General features: G+C 46.2%; 1 protein-coding gene and 1 long non-coding RNA gene across 10 annotated transcripts in view; one reads left to right on the top strand and one right to left on the bottom strand.

The window, feature by feature from the left end:
• kifc3 (kinesin family member C3) overlaps positions 1 to 21,040 on the top strand; it is a 43,526-nt gene that overhangs the window by 17,452 nt on the left and 5,034 nt on the right. For 6 of the 9 annotated variants that reach the window (XM_025908387.1, XM_025908361.1, XM_025908368.1 and 3 more), the window contains exons 2-21: positions 5,778 to 5,898; positions 10,509 to 10,651; positions 11,360 to 11,516; positions 11,631 to 11,710; positions 12,386 to 12,451; positions 13,311 to 13,460; positions 13,542 to 13,823; positions 13,991 to 14,164; positions 14,562 to 14,648; positions 16,115 to 16,262; positions 16,836 to 16,966; positions 17,169 to 17,280; positions 17,838 to 18,019; positions 18,242 to 18,346; positions 18,495 to 18,625; positions 19,178 to 19,301; positions 19,555 to 19,684; positions 20,106 to 20,335; positions 20,427 to 20,573; positions 20,710 to 20,839. In XM_025908387.1, the coding sequence (XP_025764172.1) occupies positions 5,817 to 5,898; positions 10,509 to 10,651; positions 11,360 to 11,516; positions 11,631 to 11,710; positions 12,386 to 12,451; positions 13,311 to 13,460; positions 13,542 to 13,823; positions 13,991 to 14,164; positions 14,562 to 14,648; positions 16,115 to 16,262; positions 16,836 to 16,966; positions 17,169 to 17,280; positions 17,838 to 18,019; positions 18,242 to 18,346; positions 18,495 to 18,625; positions 19,178 to 19,301; positions 19,555 to 19,684; positions 20,106 to 20,335; positions 20,427 to 20,573; positions 20,710 to 20,839 (2,791 nt within the window). In that variant the 5' untranslated portion in view covers positions 5,778 to 5,816. The other 3 variants (XM_025908365.1, XM_025908391.1, XM_025908364.1) reach the window with 3 other exon arrangements.
• On the bottom strand, positions 11,717 to 16,829 carry LOC112847213 (uncharacterized). The gene is made up of 3 exons (XR_003220643.1): positions 16,739 to 16,829; positions 12,357 to 12,475; positions 11,717 to 12,281 (listed from the first exon to the last, which is right to left on the bottom strand). It is a non-coding gene; the product is annotated as an uncharacterized LOC112847213 (long non-coding RNA).

Here is a 21,040-nt window from a genome sequence, read left to right as displayed (position 1 = left end):
ATTTCTTTCTAAGAATGTAAAAGTTTGCAGAATAAGAGGATAAAAAGTAACTGCTCAGATTTTTTTTTGAGTTAAATTACAGGTTTGTTTTTGTCACAGTTATGACAGGAACAGTGTAAAAGCTGAGAAATGTGAAGATTTTCTTTCTGCTTTTGTCCAGTTTAATTACAAACTTTATTTCAGAGAAAAAAAATCCAAGAATTTTAAAATCACGTCTGAATCTTAGATTAAGGATTTTTATTTTCAGTCTAATTCAGTTCACTGTGAATTTGTATTTTAGAGCCAAAAGTGAACGTGAGTTATCAGCCGACACGCTTTGTTAAAATCCACGACTGTCCAAAAAACAAGAGAACCCAGAGTTTGTTTAAATGTCTGTACTCGTTTACTGACGATGAGGGAACATTGATTGATTGATTGATTGATTGATTATACTTTATTCATCCCGAGGGAAATTGGGTTAAGGCTGCCAGCCGTGCCAGCACCGTCTTACCCTTCCGACCATACATACATTACAAACATCACATGGGGAAGACAGGTCAGAGGGGTATAACATGGAAAAGCACAACATGAGGAAAGATAAGGAGAAAAAAATAACTCCCCCCCAGACTGAGCTCCAACAGGGAGATCAGTTTGAAAACAGAAAACACACCTCTGCACATGAAAAAACTCTTAATACACCAAAGAAACACATGACAAGCAACAGGGGTGGGTAAAGGGTGAGAGACAGCCAGTGTAGACAGTACATCCGGGCCTGCAGCCTGTGTGCTGGTCTCCATGATCCACCGTCAGCATCGGAAGGGAATAAGCGTCGAAGGCGTTTGGAAGGGGAGGGTGTGTGTGTGTGTGTGTGTGTGTGTGTGTGTGTGTCCAGAGTTCAGCTGAGACAGTGTCCTTCGCCCTGCCAGGCTAAGTAAAGTCTTCCAGCCAACCCAGGTGGCCTTGCATAGAAAGGGAAGAACAGTCTAAACACAGTCGTTATCAGGGTGTTGTTGTTCAGCTCCAGCCTTGAGACCGCAGCTGGCGCCGAAGGGGTCTCCCCATGAAATGATGGTTTTTACTTTAGTGCGAACAACTCATATGAATTTAAAGCTGTTCTAACAGTCCAACACTGGTCTCTCAATCTCCCGTTGGAGAGCCGCGAGCTTTCTATGATGTTATCCAAACTTACGTTATGTGGTGTTGTCATTCTTGTGGTCAAAGAGCCGATTCTGAGAACTCACGACCGCGGTGCGCTTCCCAAGATGTCATCAATTTGCGCCCAGAGGTGTTATTCCGAGCGAGCCCCTCCAGATGTAATCAGTTTGCACTCAGAGGTCTTGTTCTGAGTATTCACGGCAGCCGTGCGGTTCTCCAAGATCTTATCCGTGCTGCACTCAATGACCCATTTCGAGAAACTCACGCCTCGTCCCATCGTTTCAATCCCAGCGGGCAGCCTTGTGGGGGTTTGAACAGCCGGTTCCGCTTCCTTAATTCTTTGATAAGCCAGGGCCAAGCCAGCTCCGATCAGCAAGAACCCTGTTATCATGGTTCCGAATAGGTAGATATCTTTAGCACTCAGGCTCACCCGAGCCCAGACTTCTCGTTGAAGGGGTGTCAATCGCATTCAGAGACCAGTTGATCAAATCCATAATTCTCTTTTAGGTTTTAGAGAACAGACTGTGAGAGAGTGTTCCAGGGAAAAGTAATACAAAAAACACGAGACTAGACAAGGACACACGAGGCTAAGCAGGGAAGCTAAGGGAGAGGAGGAGGAGAAAAGTGCGACCGCCTTCGCCAAGAGCTAGAGAAGAGGAGATGGTGCCTTGCTTGAAATAACCTTATGTTAGGGTTAAAGTGGCATTAGCTTAAGGTTATATTAGCACATTGTGGTTAAAGTAAGGTTAATATTAGGTGCGTGCGTGGTGAACGTGAGCTCTGCTCTGTGGACACTCTGCAGGGAGAAATGTGTCAGCAGCTGTCAGCATTAATAAAGGTGTGTGTGTGTGTGTGTGTGTGTACGGGTTCGTACTATCCTGGTGGGGACCAAAATCTGACATTTACTATACTGGTGGGGACTTTCTGCACAATGGGGACCAAAATCCAGGTCCCCTTGGGGTTGAAAGCAATTTTCACACTCAAAATGTGGTTTTAGTGTCAGGGTTACAATTAGGTTATGGTTAGGTTTAGGGTAAGGGTCAGGGTTAGGCATTCATTTTTGATGGTTAGGGTTAGGGTAAGCGGCTAGGGAAAGCATTATGTCAATGGGATGTCCCCACGAGGATAGCAAACCAGACATGCGTGTGTGTGTGTGTGTGTGTGTGTGTGTGTGTGTGTGCTAATCTGCACTTTCACCATACATTGCATGAGTCAGCAGCTCCAGCCATGTAATTCCTTCCTAATGTGTAGGTTTGAAATATCAAAGGAACGTCGACGTGAGGCCGGATCGTGTGAAAGGTTTCTGGCTCCGCACATCAGGCAGCTGGAACATCTGTCTGTACGTGCTCCACTCCTCTCTGTGAGCGGGAAAGCGTCGGCCTGGCTGCTGTCAGGAGCTGTGGCCGGCTCGGGATTGGTCAGCTGCACACCGGGATGAGTAAAACGCTCTCGGCCTGCTAAGTGCTCGTTTATCGACTGCATTTCCTCTCCGAGCATCTCCTGCTGTCCTTGTTGTGTTTTGTGGTTCTCGGCCGCTCCGCCATGTTATTAGAAGCGTTCATGTGTACGGTCACAGTGTTCTCCACTGCAGTTTAACTTCATGTGTCCAAAAACATGCTCCCGCCCAGATGGTTTCCATGTTCTTTTCCAGCGTTTTGTAGCTTTTCTATTCTTGACGTTGATTTCTGGTTTGTGATCACCTCTCTCTCCTCTGTCTTCACATGGCTCGATTTACCTTAGAAAGGATCCTGTGGTCATCAGCCTCTGTTTTCTCTGGACTTTCAGGCCTCTTCATGTTGCTGAGCCTCTCTGTGACAATCAGCTGTGGCCCTGCTAACGTTCACGTCTCCTTTGATTGCATGTTGTGGGTTCAGAGAACCATTACAATTCTAAATGCCACAATTCAAATCCCCTTCGTACTGTTTACCTGCTCAAATGATGAAGAAATAACAAAAGCAATGAAGCCCACCTGTGCAGGTTTTAGGGAGTGCTGCCCAGCTTTCCTTTGTTCAATCCCCTCAAATTAAAGCGGATAATCTCCACTGTAAGCCCGCATATCTGTATCTGTAACTTAAAAATATTTTTAGCAGTTTTACTCTGATGATCTTCCGGAGATGGGATTTGTGTCAGGCTGGAATCGATCCAGCACCCTTTTGCTTTCCAAGAAAGTATGTTAGCCGCTGCCAAAATATTATTTTTTAATATTGTACATATTTGTAATATGTATCTGTTAGTGATACCCAGGTGCATCTAACCTTCCCCGTGGTAGAATTAATCCATCACGGTGACCTTGGGCTATGAACGGATTACTGAGCAGGGTTAGAGGACCTGTGGACTCGAGACTACAGCAAGGGGTCCTGTACAGTCTGTGCCGGAGACGGCAGGTAATTTGTAGTTAAGTGGACTCGAGTCCATTGAGTGGATGAAGTTTCTCCTGTTAAATGTTCGTCATCTCTTCATTCGTTGTAAATCACCCACCAGCAGATAATGTCCTCCGCTCGATGCTGAATCTGGCTTAGTTTGTTTTCTTGGACGTCAGTACCTTTAAACTTTTCCTTTCATATGCATTTGTGATGATCTCAGGATGAAAAAGAATCTCTAAAGCTCGGCTAAAATGTTCATGTAGAACTTTGAGAATCCTGCAGTTAAATATAATCAGGTAATGATCACAGAACCGGTTTATGAGGTGAAGGCAAACCTGTGGTGTAAAAATTCTCCTGGAAGTTTAACGTAAACGAGCTGAGGTGTGATTGGTGCTAACGGTGTGTGAGTTGCGGTCACTCGAGGGTTAACGAAGCCATCTGCTCTCAGGATTAACAGATTACACTCACACTCGGCTCATCCAGACCACAGAGACTCCCGATCAGCTGTTCTGGGATCAGCTGCTCGTAATCCTGCAGGTGATGTGGCGGTGAGGCTGTAGGTGGGTTAACTGACTGCCGTGCAGCAGGAAGCTCTGACCACCTGTCCCACCTGAGTCTGCGTCCGGTCGCTGGTGCAGAGTGAATGGGTGAGTGGGACCAGCTGTGCGGAGCGGCAGCATGCTGGGCTGGGTGGGAATGCTGATCAACAAGAGCTGGCTGGACCGACAGCGCTACGTCCAGCCGTCAGAGAGAAGAGCTCGCTGTGGACCGGAGGCTGTTAGAGAGGGAGGCTGTCGGCTGATTGGTGGAGTGCTGCAGGTGAGACGGGACGGGAGACCGACGGGCTGTGATGTCGAGGTCTGAACTGAGAATGCTAATGTAAGCAACTTAGCTTAAGGCCTCAGGATGTTACCTAAACGAGTCAGCCAGGTGTGTGCTCGTCTGCAGAGGTGTTGCCGCCTGTCGGCATCGCTGATATTTCCAGGAAGGATTCACTCAAAGACGTTTCCTGCTCGGCTCCCTGAAAGTTGCCGGTTGTGTTTTGAGCTCCCAGGTTTGTTTCTGCTTTAGTGGTCATGACCCACTGCACGTGTTCATTAGTCTTTTCTGGTGTTCATCCTGTACTGACGTCCGGATCCGCTGCTATCCGGCAAAGCTGAAGTAAGCTGACGTCACATCTGCCTTTTCTGCTCGTCGTGCAGATTCTTGATTCTTGTCGCTGTGGCTGGATTGAAGACACGAGTGCACGATTGTTGGTTTTAACTGCAATTTAATGATCGTTATAGTTCAGAGACTCACAGATCAGTGTTGCAACAGCTTGAAAAGATGAGACTTTGTGGAAAAAAACTCCCTGCAATTTCTTTACTTCCTGTTCCTGATGAATCCCCGTCCTATATCAGCACTGATATAGAGGTTTCTCTGAGTGGCGACACCTACTGTTCAGGAGAATACTGCAGCAGCTACCTGTGTGGTAACAGCAAGCATACATGGAGGTGGCTGTGCGATGGCGGCAGGTTTCAGTATTGGGTTAGTTTGGTTACTTTGGAGTTTTCCACAACTTTTCAGTGGTTGGTGCCACTTGTGAGCCCAAATACGTCCATGTGTGATTCCCACTGCATCTGTGGATCAAAGGCCTGAGTTACACCACGCTGGTGAAGACTCAGGTGGGTGGTGATTGGTGACACAGTGAGAGTCTCCACCTGTTGTTGCAACCAGGTACTACAGCCAACCTGCAGCTGCTGTCTGATGTTTGGCTCTCACACATAAACAGACGGTTGAAGTCCGCCTACCTGCTGCTGTTTCTTGAAACGTCTGGTTTTAATCCCAAAACGTTGATTCTGTTCATCTGGACATAGAAACGTTTCGTCACTCATCCAAACGACTTCTTCAGTTTCACAGTTTTGTGACTTCCTTGCCTGCATGATTGCTCCTGCATCAAGACGTCTCGTTTTAATGTGTGTAATATTAAATAATATTTGATATCAGCAAATATTTGTGAAGCTGTTTCACACAATCGTTCGTATCTACTAAAGCAGGAACGATGGAGTGTTTGATGGAGAGGCTCTGATGGCTCAAGTGGCAACTAAACGTTATGTGAAAGTGTTTGGCTCATAACCTGTTGAGTCAAAGAAAAGGGGGTGGGGCTTATCGCAACCAGCCACCAAAGGGCGCTGTAGTGTACTCCATCCATAAAGAATAAACTTCATCAGCAGAAGCAGTTCTTTGTATCTTCACGTCTTCTTGTTTTTAACCTTTCTGTTTGTCCCTCTGTGCTTCCAGCCGGTCCAGCGGTCCAGCGCTCTGGTCAACCCGGCGGTCATGTTCGGCACACGAAAGACCTGGGACCTCGGCCACGCCCCCTGCCTGCAGGATCTCTGGAAGAAAGACCTCTCATTGGATGGTGAGTCAGCCGCCTACCTCAGGAAAGAAACACCAGCGTGGCTGCATATTTTCTGTGTGTGTGTGGAGGAGAGGTGAGTCATACCTGTGTGTATGAATGAAGCTCGGCGGTCAGAGGAAACCTGGGACTGTCAGTGGGGACGGACAGGTGAGCTGAAACCATCACGTTTGCTTTACTGACTGCGGCTCGCTGTGTTTTTCTCAGCTGCTCATTTCTCAGCGCGAGTCCCCGGAGAGGCGGATCAGGTTAACAAACACTGCAGCTATTGTTTCTCCTGTTCACTCGTCAGACTTTCATTCTGGCCTCTCAGCCACAGCCGTGTGTTTAAAGAGGCTCAGGGCTTTAAGTGTGTTTGCGCGAGGGTTTAGGCGATTACAGTAAAGGGCAAACCTGCAGTTATTTTCATAATGTCAGTAAAACTTGTGTCTGAAACTTCAAGTTTCAGCTTATTGTGAGTGAAACCGGACGAGCAGGTGGAAAAAGCTGAGGTAAGCTGCTTCACATTCCTGCTGCATAAAAACTTAAATGTCCTCTGGATTAAAATTAATATCATCTTAAAACTTTTCATTCTACCTGCTCGCAAGTTTCATCATGTCTTTCACGCTGCTGCAGGAAAGTTTGGTGAATGACTTTTAACTCATTACTGAACTGCTTAAAATAAAAGTTCACCACATTTTGAAATGTTAGAAAGGATGTTTGAAAAATGTTTAAACAAACCAGAGACGTGATCGGCTTTTTTGCCTCATAATTTTATATATATATATATATTATTATAGAGAGAAGAGAATATTCACATGGTTTGAATGTTTTAGGTGAAAAATTAACTTGCAGAATAACAAAAGGAGCCACTCTCTTTTAGGGTTTTCTTTTGCTGGAAGTTCGTCTGCAGGAAATTTCAAGCATCAAACTCTTGATTTCCTGCATTCTGCTGAATTTTTCTGCACCCTTTTGATTTGTATCCCTGCTGAGTCGACACATCCAGGCGCTTCATGCGTCTGTTCGCTTTGTGATTTCCTGACTTCAGACTTGAGTGTAATGAGTTGATCATTTGATATTGGGGTCTTTTGCTTGGGGAAGCTTAAATGAAGAAATATTCCGCCCACAGAATACATCACATATTTGAGGACGTGTACATCTGAGCTCATTGAGACTGAGAACCAGGAGCTCAGGTAGCATTTACTGAAGGTTAATTGGCAAACGAGCAGCAACACAAGTGACTTCTAGAGTTTTCTCCTGGCTGTTTCATGGTTTGTGCAGTGCTTTCACTTTTAAAACTTTGAACTATCTTTGAGACTCTTCATAAATTACTTCGGTGTCTGGGTTCTCCCTTAGAGATGTTACTCCTACAGTTCAGTTGGTTCTTCTGACGGGATGTCCCTGCTGGAAAAGCTGGAGGAGGAGGTGGCAGAGGGGAGGGAGGTCTGGGCATCTCTGCCCCTGGAAGTGTAAAAGTGGATGGATGGATTTCTGTTGTTAGTTTTTAAGGCTGGCTATGAAGACATGGGAGGTATCATGTAAAGCACATCATACTTTGGGGGGTTTTTTGTGCATTTTTACTTTAGCGAGTCATGAACTTCACAGTTTGTCATCTATTAAAGGATAAACCTGCAGTTTTTCTCTCTGGAAGTCCCACCCAAGGAAAGGAATCTCCGGTGGTGAAACTCTCTCCCTGGAGTTTCATGTAGACTGTGGGTTCCTCCTGTGGTGGAAATGCAGGTTGTCTGTTGCCAAACAACAAAGGCTTTAAACAAAGTGGTGATGAGCCACCGTCTGTGAAATTCAGGGTGGATACTGACGCGGATATGGTTATTGTGCAATGTCCTCTTCATGGTCTTCATTAAAATTTTCTTTTGAACATTTAGCCAGAACAAAACTGGTCAGTGGGATCTTCTTTGCTGAAAGGCTTTATAGAGGTTGAGGTCGGGATATTGAGGTGAAATGCAGGTGAAGGCGGTGACGCTGCAGTATTTCCCTGTCAAACTGGGTCATACTCAAAATTGCAACCAGGTGATGAAATATGAAAGTGTAACTGGAGGCCGGAGGAATGTGGACCGTCAGACCTGTAATTTCTAACACGTCAGCAGCGTGTTGGACCTGTGAGCTGAGGTTTCAGCATTTTTTTTTATTTTTTTTTTTCCATGTGTAAACACTTACAGTGATGCAGGAAAAAGCAAACGCGCAGTACTTCTGTGTGAGCCGAGTATAATCCTGTTTTCTAATCCATCATTATTTGGTTTAAAGCAGGTTTTCTGCTCAATTTGAGTCCACGATGCAGCTCTGAATGTGAAACTCGCACAAGAAAACACTCGAACGATGTCTGAAGGTCGGTGAACAGCTGACTATCACTTACAGAAAATAAGATTTAAACCGTTTTATGGGCCCTTTGTTCACCTGGAGCAAAAGCACAAATAAGAAAAACAATTCAAACAAAATGAGGGAAAAAGAGACGAATAGCTCGAGACTTTAGTTTCTATTGTATTCTATTGTAATATTGGGCGTCACACTGACCGTCAGTGCCCAATATTATAATACAGTAATACACAGTTTCACGGCACACTTGTTTTCATGTCTGCCAACAGGAGTCATGTGCAGTGAGCTCCTTTAGCTTAGAACAATAGTTTCACCTGACAGGCTTTTTTTTTTTTTTCTTTTAGAGGTATTCGGTTTTACTTCCTCGCAAACAACATTTGGTTAACACACCACGGGCCTATTGTTCGAGGTGTTGCAGAATAAGTGGATCTCTTTTGTGTCTTTCATAAAAATAAGCGGCACATAACTTTAGGAGCTACTGTAATTAGTCATTTAACTTGACCGGCTAGAGCAGCCAAGCCAAGGTGTGATGAAGGGTTCTCACAAAGATGTAAAAACAGGTGTTTGTGTGTGTGTGTGTGTGTGTGTGTGTGTGTGTGTGTGTGTGTGTGCGTGTTTAAACATCTTTGTGGGGACCAACAGTCACTTGTGAGGACGAAGTGCCTGTCCTCACAAGTTTGAAGGCATTTTTGAGACTCAAAATGTGGTTTTAGCGTCAGGGTTACAACTAGGTTATGGTTAGGTTTAGGCTGAGGGTTAGCGTTAGGCATTTGTTTTTGATGGTTAAGGTTAGGAAAGCATTCTGTCAATCAGATGTCCTCACTAAGATATGAAAACGTGTGTGTGTGCGCGCGCGCGTGTGTGTGTGCGCGTGCACACACTCAGATTTGCTCGACAGAGAGCGGATTGTTCTCAGGTTGATAAGATTTGAGGCCTCACACACTTAGAGAAACTTGCGCACACTCACACACACACACACACACCTGTATGAGCAGGTTAATGTGTCAGCGGCTGTTATCAGTAGTTATCTGGTTGGACTGGTTTCCATGGAGCTGCAGGTTTACTCGGGAGGAGAACGGGAGCTGAGGGAGAGGAGCTCAGCTTGTTTCTCGCTGTGACCTCAATAATCACTGATCACTTACATAATCTGCTTATAGATTACCTTACACCCACTCAGAAGGTGCTTTCTTCTGAGCTTATTAAGGTGGGACCATAGTTTAATTTCACAACGAGGTTTAAGTTTTAACACGTGAACTTTAACAATCGAGCCATTGTCAAATTTTTCCAAGTTCAGTCGGAGGATCGATGTCTTCTTCTTTTGGACGATGCACTTTTAATTTTAACTTTAAAAACAGTCAAATCAAATCAAATCACTTTTATTGTCACGTCACATGTGCAGGTACACTGGTACAGTACATGTGAGTGAAATTCTTGTGTGCGAGCTTCACAAGCAACAGAGTTGTGCAAAAATACAATAACGTAAAACAAGCAAAATATAAAAATGGCTAAATCTGAAAGTAATAAATATGTGTACAATATATAAAGGTACATACATTACTGAATGTGTATACTAAATATGTTTTTCTACGTGTGTGTGTGTGTGTGTGTGTGTATATAGTGTGTATATACATGTTTTACAAATGAAATAAAGTAAACAATAAAATAAGATATATAAAATATACAGAGGTTGGTATGTGCAAAACAGTGGCATTAATGTACAGTATGGAGTGCATAATGTTGAAGTTCCAGTAGTGAAGGTGAGGTGTCTATGACGTGTTCAGCAGTCTGATGGCCTGGTGGAAAAAGCTGTCTCTCAGTCTGCTGGTACGGGACCGGATGCTGCAGAACCTCCTTCCTGATGGAAGTAGTCTGAAGAGTTTATGGCTGGGGTGACTGGAGTCCTTGATGATCCTCCCCGCTTTCCTCAGGCACCGCTTCCTGTAGATGTCTTGGAGGGAGGGAAGCTCACCTCCAATTATCCGTTCAGCACACCGCACTACTCTCTGGAGAGCTTTGCGGTTGTAAGCGGTGCTGTTGCCGTACCAGGTGGTGATGCATCCAGTGAGGATGCTCTCAATGGCACAGCGATAGAAGGTCCTGAGGATGCGGGGGCTCATGCCGAATCTTTTCAGTCTCCTGAGAAAGAAGAGGCGCTGCTGCGCCTTCTTCACTGTTTTGTCTATGTGTACTGACCACGTAAGATCCTCAGCCAGATGAACACCAGTCCATTACTAAATGGAAATGATGCTGAGTAACACGTGACGTCATATAACTAGGCTGTGTCTCCCGTGTCTCCGTAGCGAGCTCAGTGGACTTCCTGATGAGTGATGGTGAAGACGACGGCTCCTTCCTTTCTCTGCCCAGTACCGCCTTCTCGCAGCGCCCCTCTCTGACCGCCGAGCTCAGCGAAACGAGCACGACCAGCCAGCAGCTGATTATCCAGGTAAACGACCAGCACAGACGATCGACTAATCAGGAGACGTAAAACGACCTTAAAATTACAAACTGAGGTACGACTGAGCACGCTCACTTCATGCTGCACGGCGGCATGTCTGCAGCGACGGCGCTGACTCTCAGCTGACATCAGCATAAAGTGACAATGATCAGCTGACGGAGCCTCTGTCTGTTTACGCCTCGGGGACGCTTTCTGTCGTCCTGCTCGTCACATCTGTGACACAACTGCTGACGCTCTCTGAATGTTGTCGCTCCGTCAGGTGACGTTAGCGACACGTTCACACCAACGTTTGCAACAGACTGACAAATGAAGCTTGGAGGCCTAGACTATATAAAAGATGTTCACTTTCATTCTTTCTCTTCCACCTGTCAGATTCCTGGTTTTCCTCGTTTATTGTCCGTCCATCATTCCCTCCATTTTTGTTTTTCATGCCGTCTTCATCTGCAGAGGGTCACCTGGTCGTGCTGGTGGACTCCTGCCAACGTAAAAACCTTCACTGTCTTTGTTGCTCACTGTAGATTCTTCTTCTTTTGTACTTTTCTGTAGCGTTTCCCTTTTCGTCTCTGACAGGAAGAGGTTGTAGTGACCATGTAGACGTTGTTGCGAGCTTCTAGAAACGTGTTAAAGTTAAGAATGAGTTGCACAGCCTGGAAAACTGATGCCACTGATTGATTTGTGCTTCTCATGTGTTTTCAGACCCTACAGGACAAAGTTTGCGAGTTTCAGGCTCGACTTCACTCTGAAGAAGTAGCCCGCCACCTGCTGGTGCAGCAGCTGCAGCAGAGTGTCAAAGAGAAGACGGGTGGAGGCGCTGAGACGCTACAGGAGGAGCAGACGTCAGAGACGCCCAAGGGTCAGTCTTTGTAAAGGGACAATTCCATTCGATGCGACTGATCTTTAATTTTATTCCAAGATGGCAGGGCCTGCAGTCCTCTGCAGTGACGTAAACACGTCTGTGTGTTTGTAGGTGTGAGGGTGGTGCAGCCCGGTGCAGATCGTCTCAGCTGTCCAGAGGAAGAGCAGCTCGTTACTCGGCTGCGCACACAGGTACGTCTGCAGGAAACCCGCCTGACACTTCCCACAATGCTTTAGGGGGACACAAACATACGATATCAGCTAGCTTGTAGTCGGTGAGTAACACGACGGTCTGCAGGCTGAGCTCCGATATTTGTTTAGAAGCTCCTGTTTGCAGCATTTAGTGGATTTACAGACAGCTGTTACTGAATCTGCTGCAGTACTGAACAAAACGTAACAACATGAATATTCAGGTGAAGGATCTTTAAGTTCGAGTTTATTCCGATCAGAGATGAGATTATCCTCAGGACAGTAAATCCAAAGCTGTGTGTTTCTGTGTGTTCAGGCTCTGAACACTCGAAGGTGTGTAACTGAATATTTCCAGGTCTTTTCTTAGCTGTCCGGCTGACGTCTGCATGTTGGCATCAAACGTAAAGTGAGTCAGAAACGTTGACAGATTTATTACATCAACAAAACGAAGCTGCCGGTCCGATCTGCAGCTTCATGCTCAGCGACACGTTACGGAAAGATCCCGACGATCGAATCCGTGTCGTGACATTCAGCAGAGACTGAAGGCTAATCCGAATCCGATCTGCAGCTGAGCCTGTGCATTTTGAAATGGACATGTTTAACTGAGACGTGCAAAATATAAAAACTGGGTTAAAAGTTAGATTTTTACCTTTTAATGATGTTCTTTGGCATTTGCAGGTGGAGGAGCTGGAGGAGAAGCTGTTGGATCAGACCCAGGAGGTGGAGAGACTTCGCTCTGAACTGGTGAGACCCTGCTGGACCACATCCCTCAAACACACACACACACACACACACACACACGTCTTTGTGTTTTTGTGGGGACACTTGCATGCTATAGTCCTAGGACCCATATCTTAAACTTTAACCTGACTAAAAACCTGAAGCTCGTCTGAAGGTTGTTCCAAAAGGAGGACTGGAGGCAGTTTTCCTGTTGCTCCTGTTTGACAAAAACTGACTTCATTTTCAATAAAAATGTCCCAGTTTTGCAACAAAAATGTTCGACTTTATGCAACAACATCGTAACTTTGGAAAAAATGTTCCTGCTTTGCAGAACAAATGTCCTCATTGTCCAGCCAGGTAAAGTGAGACAGCACTCGGTCGTGTGGTCATGATGTTATCGATATTTGGGAAATTTCCCCTCCTGATTTATTTATTTTAAAGCTCTCTAAGATTCAGGAGAATATTTACTTCATACGTCTCAGTAAACAGACGTGAAGCTTAATGAGAGAAACACTTTCCTAATAAAACAACTCCATAAGTGGTCAGCTTTAGAGGAAGGTCGGTATCACGTACAGGAAAAAATGTTTTTCACTTGTTTTAAATCAGTTTTATTGATTGCCAGGTTAATGCATCCCTCCTGAAGACTCTACAGTGCTGCAGACATGCAAACATCAAACCAACTTCCTACTAAACAGCACCAGTTTCATTTTGCCCAAAAACAGTGGCAACAAACACAAACACACAGCTTTCTTTTTCACATTTTACATCATTTCAAATTTTGCTGGGCCAGCTTTTGTGAGGACCCTAATGTGCAGGTGTGTTAAATGTTGTTACACTCTGATTAACAGACATTAAGGGGTTTGTGTGTCTTTGTGTCCTTTAGGGGGCGACAGACCTGGAGAAGCAGCTGGAGCTGCTGGTGGTGGAGAATGAGCGTCTGAAGCAGGAGCTTAAGTCATGCAGGAGCTCAAAGCTTCAGAAGCTCGACGCTGCCGCAGAGACCTGCAGCTGCAGCCACTGCCCCCACAGCCAGGTAACGTGCATGTGCGCAGGCTCACTCAGCAGCCTGCTCCAGGTGTGCTGACGAGTTTAAACTCCTCGCTGTGTGCTGCAGGATGCGGAGGCCCTGCGGAGGGAGGTGTCCCGCTGGGAGACCCAGGCCCGTCAGAGGGAGCGGCGGCTGGCTGAGTTGGAGAGAGAGCTGCTGGAGAAAAGCTCCAGGACGGAGGCCCTCCAACGGCAGCTGGACGACTCCACCCGGCAGCTGGACGACAGCCGCAGGCAGCTGGAGGAGTCGAGGCGGAGGCAGGGGGAGGCTGAACAGAAACTCACCCTCCGGCTGCAGGAGTGCGAGGAGGAGCTCGCCAGACAGGCAGCCACGCCCCCCAGAGTCAAAGTGAGGATGCCGGTCAGGTTAAATAAGAATGCATTAGATTCATGCTTTCAGTTTTTCATGAGTTCCATTAGATCTGAAGTAACTGAGTAACTGTACCATGAGAATGAAGCATCGTCTCGGGTGGAAACTAAATCTAATCGGCTCTAATTGTTTGGTGTGATCCTCAGTATGTGACGCAGACGGTGGAGGTGGAGTCGGCGGACTCTCAGAAAGCTGTGGCTGAAATGCAGGTGAAGAACAACGCCCTGCAGGAGCAGCTTTCTGCACAGAGGCAGCTGCTGCGAGAGCTCGAGACGCAGCTGCATGAGTCGCAGAGGACCTGCGCTCAGCTCAGGACGCAGGTAAGTTCACCTGCAGTCGAACGTCAGCTCGTCCGGTTACCGTCAGAGTCACAGACACCTAAAAACCTCAGTGAGGCTCCAGAAGTGCTGCATGACCCAACCTGCAGAAGCCAGCTTTTCCTCCTCGTCTTCCTCTTTGCTGTCACCAGCAGCTCTACGAACGTGAAGGAGGAGACGAGCTGAAGTTTGTTCAGTGCTTTTTTTTTAACTACGAAATTCCCCAAAATACACGATGTTGGGTCAGAATAAATCATTTTGATGTGAACCAGACGTTTTCTTCACCCGTGGTGTGGTGAGGCAGGTGATGAGGTTCTCCTGTGAGCAGACCTCAGATCAGCCAGTTTCCACGTTAACCCCTACGCTTCACCTTTTCCTCTCCGCATGCATCCGTTTGCAGCTGCTTGCTGATCGAGGCCGTCTGTGTGGCCTCCTGTCCAAGGCCGTCGGCCGGCGCAACAGCGAGGTGGTCCGCAGGTTATCGAAGGTTGGCCACCCAGTCCTTTTCCCCGCCTACCCCGTGACATTGTTAATATTCAGAGAACAGAGGTCACAGCGAGCGACCGCCCCTGACTGAGAGCGCCGGCTCTGAAGCTGCCAGATAAACCAGACACGTTGGCCACTGACGCCATCATTTGTTGCAAAGACACGATAAGTTTTATTAAAAAATGATTACATGAGGCCTTTTCATGAAGTACAAGAGGGCAATACAGCTGTGCAACGATGTGATGGAAACATAAAGATCTCGTTTAATTGCATAAAAATTTGAATATGAAGACAAAGGGAACGGGTGTGTGGCAGCTTATGAGAGTTTCTAAAATCAGTGGTTTGAACTGGTTTAACTGGGACGCTTCAGAGCCTCAGACCCTGTGTGATCATCCAGTGTGTGATTTTTTTTTTTTTTTTAAACAGTCCCAGTAACTGTCCCAGTGCTCCCTGTCGTCTCCCCTGGTTATTGCAGGCTGTGTTCACACTAAGATTTAAAGTTTTTTATTTTGGTTGTTCTAGTTTAGCATAAAGAAACCGTTAGCCCAGCTACAGGTAACAACTAACCTGGCGATGAGCTGCTGGGTGTTTAATTTAGTTTTTCAAATCGTGGAAACACGTTAAACCCCGTTAGTCAGCAGTGTGAAGAAGCCTTCCTGTATGTTCCTGATACACCTGTGTGGTACACCTGTGTGATGTGACACTAGCGTTTGTATTAGCTGTTCGCTTTGACAGTGTGTAAAAATATTTACTAACTGCTGCTTGGCTAACTGATATTTGCTGGTAATCCTGAAGGTTTTTTCTCCTCGCTGCATTTGAAGCGTCACCAAAGTCTGAAGTGTTTCCTTGGTCTTGTTAGCTTTGTGATCAGGTGTATCCGGTATAGCTGATGTAATGTTATTCTGAATATAACTTTAATTAAACATGAAAACAGTCTGCTAATGAAAGTTATCCTCTAAGAAATTCACTGTTTGAAATGTAAAATTAAATTCTGAGTTCTTGTGAATCCAATAATTTTAGCTGTACTTAAAGATATTTGTAAATGTGAAATTATATTTAAAATTTGAGTTTCTAAGTAACATCAACAACTCAGTTTAGTCCAATCCTAATTAAAGATGCCTACAGTTTATTTTTCACTAGTAAAAATGAATTTGTTATTAGTGAAAATGTCCACTGTAGATCTGTAATGTATTTATACTTTGAAATGACTGTAAATGTAATTTGACCTTTTTGTAATTTGAGTTGATATTATCTGCAGCTTTATTCTCATTGGTCAAAATGTCATTAATTAGTATCAACATTTCACATAATGTTTAACGTTATGGATACAAGTCAAACTTGAATCGGGGATATTTAAACGTTTTCTGTGAGGCTCGTCATACAGATGAACGCACAGGCAGAAACTTGACGATGTGCTGGGGTGTGTATTCTGACACCGGCCTCCACCTGTGTGCATCCGCCCTCCAGATCCTGGTTTATGAAGGAGAGATGGAGCGAGCTCAGGGTCAGCTGGAGGCAGAGATGCAGAACCTGGAGGAGGAGAAGAACCGTGTCATCGAGGAGGCGTTCATCCGAGCCGAGAGCGAGATGAAGGCCGTCCACGAGAACCTCGCAGGTCAGACGCAGTTTCCTGTTGGTCTGAACCGCAGACTGTGTATATGACTCGGTGACCATTCCCATGTTGTATGTATCCATCACAGAGACGCAGGTACCCTCTGTTCTTGGTAACATCCAAATAAAATCACACAGACATTTTGGAGAGTCTGTTAGTGCAGTGACCTCACAGCAGCCATGTTATTGGTCACCTGATGACATTAAAAATGCTCCAACAGCACAAACACGGTGCAGAGGTCCAGTTCAGCTGAGGTGAAGTCTAGCAGAAAGCTAGCCGCTACAGTCGCCTGTGTTAGCATCCACCTGTCAGTCACAGAGGCCACGCCCCTAATAATGCAAACTTTCATGCAGGCGAGTGACCAAGTGTTATAAAGGAGGAAATCATCTGCAGAGATCAGACAGTTTGTGTATCAGGCTGTAAACACGTTTCTTTCTGCTGTAAAGTTTTAACATGGGAGTCTATGGGGACTGACTCACTGCTGCCTCTGCTGGATGTTGGAGGAACTGCAGGTCTTGACGCTTCCTCGTTAGCTTCATTTGTCGTCGTTGTTGTTGTTGTTGTTGTTGTTTACAGGTGTGCGTATGAACCTGCTGAGCCTGCAGCCGGCCCTCAGGACTCTCACCTCGGACTACAACTGTCTGAAGAGGCAGGTACAGGACTTCCCCTTCATGCTGGACAAAGCAATCACGGAGGCCAAACAGGAGGTGAGTCAGAGCCCCGCCGTCATGGTTACGCTCAGAGATGGGTCGAGTCAAGATGCCCTTTAAATGGGGGGAAAAAAAACTCTGTGTTAATTCATGCAAATGATTTTGCAGTCATTTTATTTTCACCTTTTTATGCGATTGTGAAAATATAAAGTGTGTGTGTGTGTGTGTGTGTGTGTGTGTGTGTGTGTGTGTGTGTCAGATCTGCCAGGTGATCAGTGAGGTGAGCAGCACCAACCAGGAGCTGCTGCGTAAATACAAGCGAGAAATGAACCTGAGGAAGAAATGCCACAACGAGCTGGTTCGACTCAAAGGTCTGAAACAAGCTTCGTGTTTTCTGTCCGACGTCTTTGTGCATTTAAAACGTTTCATAGCTCCCGTTCTCATCTGCTCGGTCACACACCTGATCAAAGATTTTATTACTTTAGTAAAACAAAAATGCATATTAAAGAGCTTTAAAGAAGCACATATTAATCTGCAACATGGACCATATAGCTGCATTTTATTTTGAAGGAGGTGAGAACCAGTTTTTTCTCGTTTCCTGTCATGTCTTATTGATGAGCTCATACCAAAAACTTAAGCATCAGGCTACTCCAAACATCAAACACAGGTACAGGAGGGGCAGCCAATCAGAATAAAGTTGGCATAAAGAGGGCAGAGCTCTAAATCGGCTTGTTTCAGACGCAGAATGAACTCCGCGGAGGATAAAGGATTACTTTGAGCCATGATTCATGGAAAGCTGCTCTGGTAGAGACCGATAATCTCACCTGGCTGATGTTTGAGCACCTGTGCAGATGCAGGAAATGATCTCATCTGTTTGGTCAGAACAAAATGTTCTAAATCCCACGTGCTGCTGTGTTTGGTCTCCAAGGTAACATCCGTGTGTTCTGTCGCGTCCGGCCGGTCAGTCAGGAGGAGCAGGACTCCGCCGATGCCAAAACCATGCTGAGCTTCGACTCGGACGACGACGCCATCCTCTACCTCTCTAACAAGGGCAAGGTCATGACCTTTGAGCTGGATAAAGTCTTCCCCCCTCACGCCACGCAGGAAGAGGTGAGCGTCCTCGGAACAGGAAGTTGCATGATGTTTAGATTGTTGAACTTCATTATTTTGAAGCCCAAAACGACCTCCAGGTCAGAGGCTCGTCTTAAAAGTGCCAGCTTGTGAGCAGATACCCCATCGGTCATGATTTTTGTGGTCATTGTGAATAAAGGTGTCTAAAACCAGTAGCTTGTGCGTCTAACCTGCCAGTTACCTCTCTGATTGGCTCATCAGGTGTTTCAAGAGGTTCAGGCTCTGATCACTTCCTGTATTGATGGCTATAACGTCTGCATCTTCGCCTACGGGCAGACCGGCTCCGGGAAAACCTACACCATGGAGGTAGGATGGGGCTTTTTACATTTATCCGCTCAGAAAAGCTCAGTTTTTGGTCCAATAACAAGACACAAATTCAAATGTCAGTAAAATTTAAACGAGATGTCACTGAATACACCTGTAAACTCCGCCTCCTCTGCCTGTGGGCCTTCAGGGTGTCGCCGATAATCCCGGCATCAACCAGCGTGCTCTGCGGCTGCTGTTCTCCGAGGTGACGGAAAAAGCTCCAGACTGGGACTACAAAATCACCGTCAGCATGGTGGAAATCTACAACGAGACGCTGCGGTGAGGAAACGAAGAGAGCTGTCTGAGGGCCTCTGACCCTGAAGACTGATGATGACTTTATTTAAATGTAAACTACAGTGTTTGTGTTTACAGCGATGAGGAAACGCGAGGATGTGTTTCAGGGTTTGAAGTGTGGAGGTCTGTCGCAGGTTTTACTCCCGTCTCCTCGTATGGGAGCAGCTGCAGAGCAGTTATGTAAAGCTGGATCACGTAAAATCTGTTCGTCTCCATCTGTCCAGCTGTTGTATAACAAAACATCTGTGCAGAGAGTCAGAGCTCGACATCTGGCGAAAAGTTTTCTTGGCAGAAACATTCAGAGCTCTGAAGGTCAGATTAAACTCAGATTATCAGACTGAACAACACGAAACAGATCGATAGAAAAATGCAGAAATGGAAGAAAGGCTTCACGAGCTGCAGTTGGTGAAAGGTTAAAGATTTGTTTCATGCTCTTCAGACCTCTGAGGACCCCTAAGTTCTGTTTTAATCCTTCGTTGTTGCACTGCGGCCCTGAGTCGAAGCTTGCAGGCACTCAAACGACTCTGTTGCCTTCAGGGACCTGCTCGGGGAGAATCCGTCTGACAAGCTCGACATAAAGATGAATCCCGATGGCAGCGGCCAACTCTACGTCCCCGGACTGACCGAGATCACCGTGCAGAGTCCCGAGGACATCAACAAGGTGAGGACTTCCTGCTTGTCCTTGTGTAAAATGCCTGATGATCATTTGCCCTCCTGTGACGATGGATGACAGCTTGTGTTTGTTTTACAGCAAAACCAAATGTAAAAAAACAAAAAACAATAATGAACTTTTGTGGATTTTTGTTTTTGTTTTTCGTACTGTTTGCAAACATGTGGATCTAAAATTCATCTTGAGCAGGAATGACATGTTGAGCTCCCAGCAGCTCATGGTTAGTCTGTTTACCTGTCTGCAGGTGTTTGAGTTGGGTCACGTCAACAGAGCGACAGCCTGCACCAACCTGAACGAGCACAGCTCGCGGTCACATGCTCTGCTCATCATCACGGTCTCTGGATTCAACACAGCCACTGGCAACCGCACGCAAGGTAAACACACACGCACACACACGTTTGTTAAGGCATCTGTGTGAGGACATGTGTTGATGCATGGTATTACCAGGACACCAAACCCTCAAACAGCCCTTAGAAGGTACCAGAGTGTGGATCAGATCAGCCATCACCACCTTTAATAACAATTTATAAATCAAAGTCTCCTCTTTCTAAGAAGAAAAACCTGATTTACCAAATATTTCATCTTTAAAAAAAAAAAAAAAAAAAAAAAATCATTTCCACATAAACTTTACTCTTCCTCTCCCAAAAATGTCATCTCATTTCAAAGATTATCTTTACAAGTCAGCTGTATTCCCAAAAACTTTCAATAAAGGGTCCAGATTTCATCCGTTTGCCCTCTGGACAAACATCCAGGTTAGATTCTGTGCGATGCTCACTCTGCTGTGCTCCGGTTTAGGGAAGCTGAACCTCGTGGACCTGGCGGGCTCGGAGCGGATCGGTAAGTCGGGGGCGGAGGGCAGTCGGCTCAGAGAAGCTCAGTGCATCAACAAATCCCTGTCGGCGCTCGGCGATGTCATCAACGCGCTGCGGAGCAAACACTCCCACGTCCCGTTCAGAAACTCCCGCCTCACGTACCTGCTGCAGGACTCGCTGAGCGGAGACAGCAAGACCCTGATGATGGTGCAGGTGAGTCCAGGAGCTGGCCAATAACAGCAGCAACCTGAACAACCCCACACGGCTTTGATAAAGATGACTGTTTCCTGTTTATCATCGTCAGGTCTCTCCGTTGCCCAGCAACATGAGCGAGTCAGTCTGCTCGCTGAAGTTCGCTCAGAGGGTTCGCAGCGTCGAGCTGAGCTCCTCGTCCTCCAGGAAACACGAGAACTCATCCACGTCATCCTCGCCCACCCACGACAGCGTTGAGGTAAAGACGTGTTTCTTCTTCTTTGGTTTATTCACGATCAGCTGTTGAATAAAAGCAGGGTTAATGTTGTGATGTGGAGTAGAAATAATTGGTTTTATGAGACAATTAACAAAAGTTACCTTTGACCTCTCTCTAGCTGGACTCCCCCCCGGTGACCCCGGTCCCTCTCCCCATCTCTCGGGCCAGCAGCGCCGGCTCCACCCTCTCCTCCGCCTCCAGAACTCCCAGCAGCTCCCGCAGGAGGTCCCAGTCGCAGCTCTCCACAGGTACACGGTGCTCAGAGGTCACATGATTAATTGGGATTGTTGCTATTAAAATTATTTCAGCTCTTAGCTCAGTGTTGTAGTTTTAGCAGCAGCTCGGCTCTGTGAGGACGGCTGCATCCTGTCACCTGATTAAACTGAACCCTGCTTCTTCCTGAAGTCCCCCAGAGCAGCTTTGCATGATTCACAGTTCAAAATAATCCT

This window comes from Oreochromis niloticus, linkage group LG1 (genome assembly GCF_001858045.2).
Source record: "Oreochromis niloticus isolate F11D_XX linkage group LG1, O_niloticus_UMD_NMBU, whole genome shotgun sequence".
Classification (NCBI taxonomy): domain Eukaryota; kingdom Metazoa; phylum Chordata; class Actinopteri; order Cichliformes; family Cichlidae; genus Oreochromis; species Oreochromis niloticus.
This window is presented reverse-complemented; position numbering and strand designations above follow the sequence as displayed.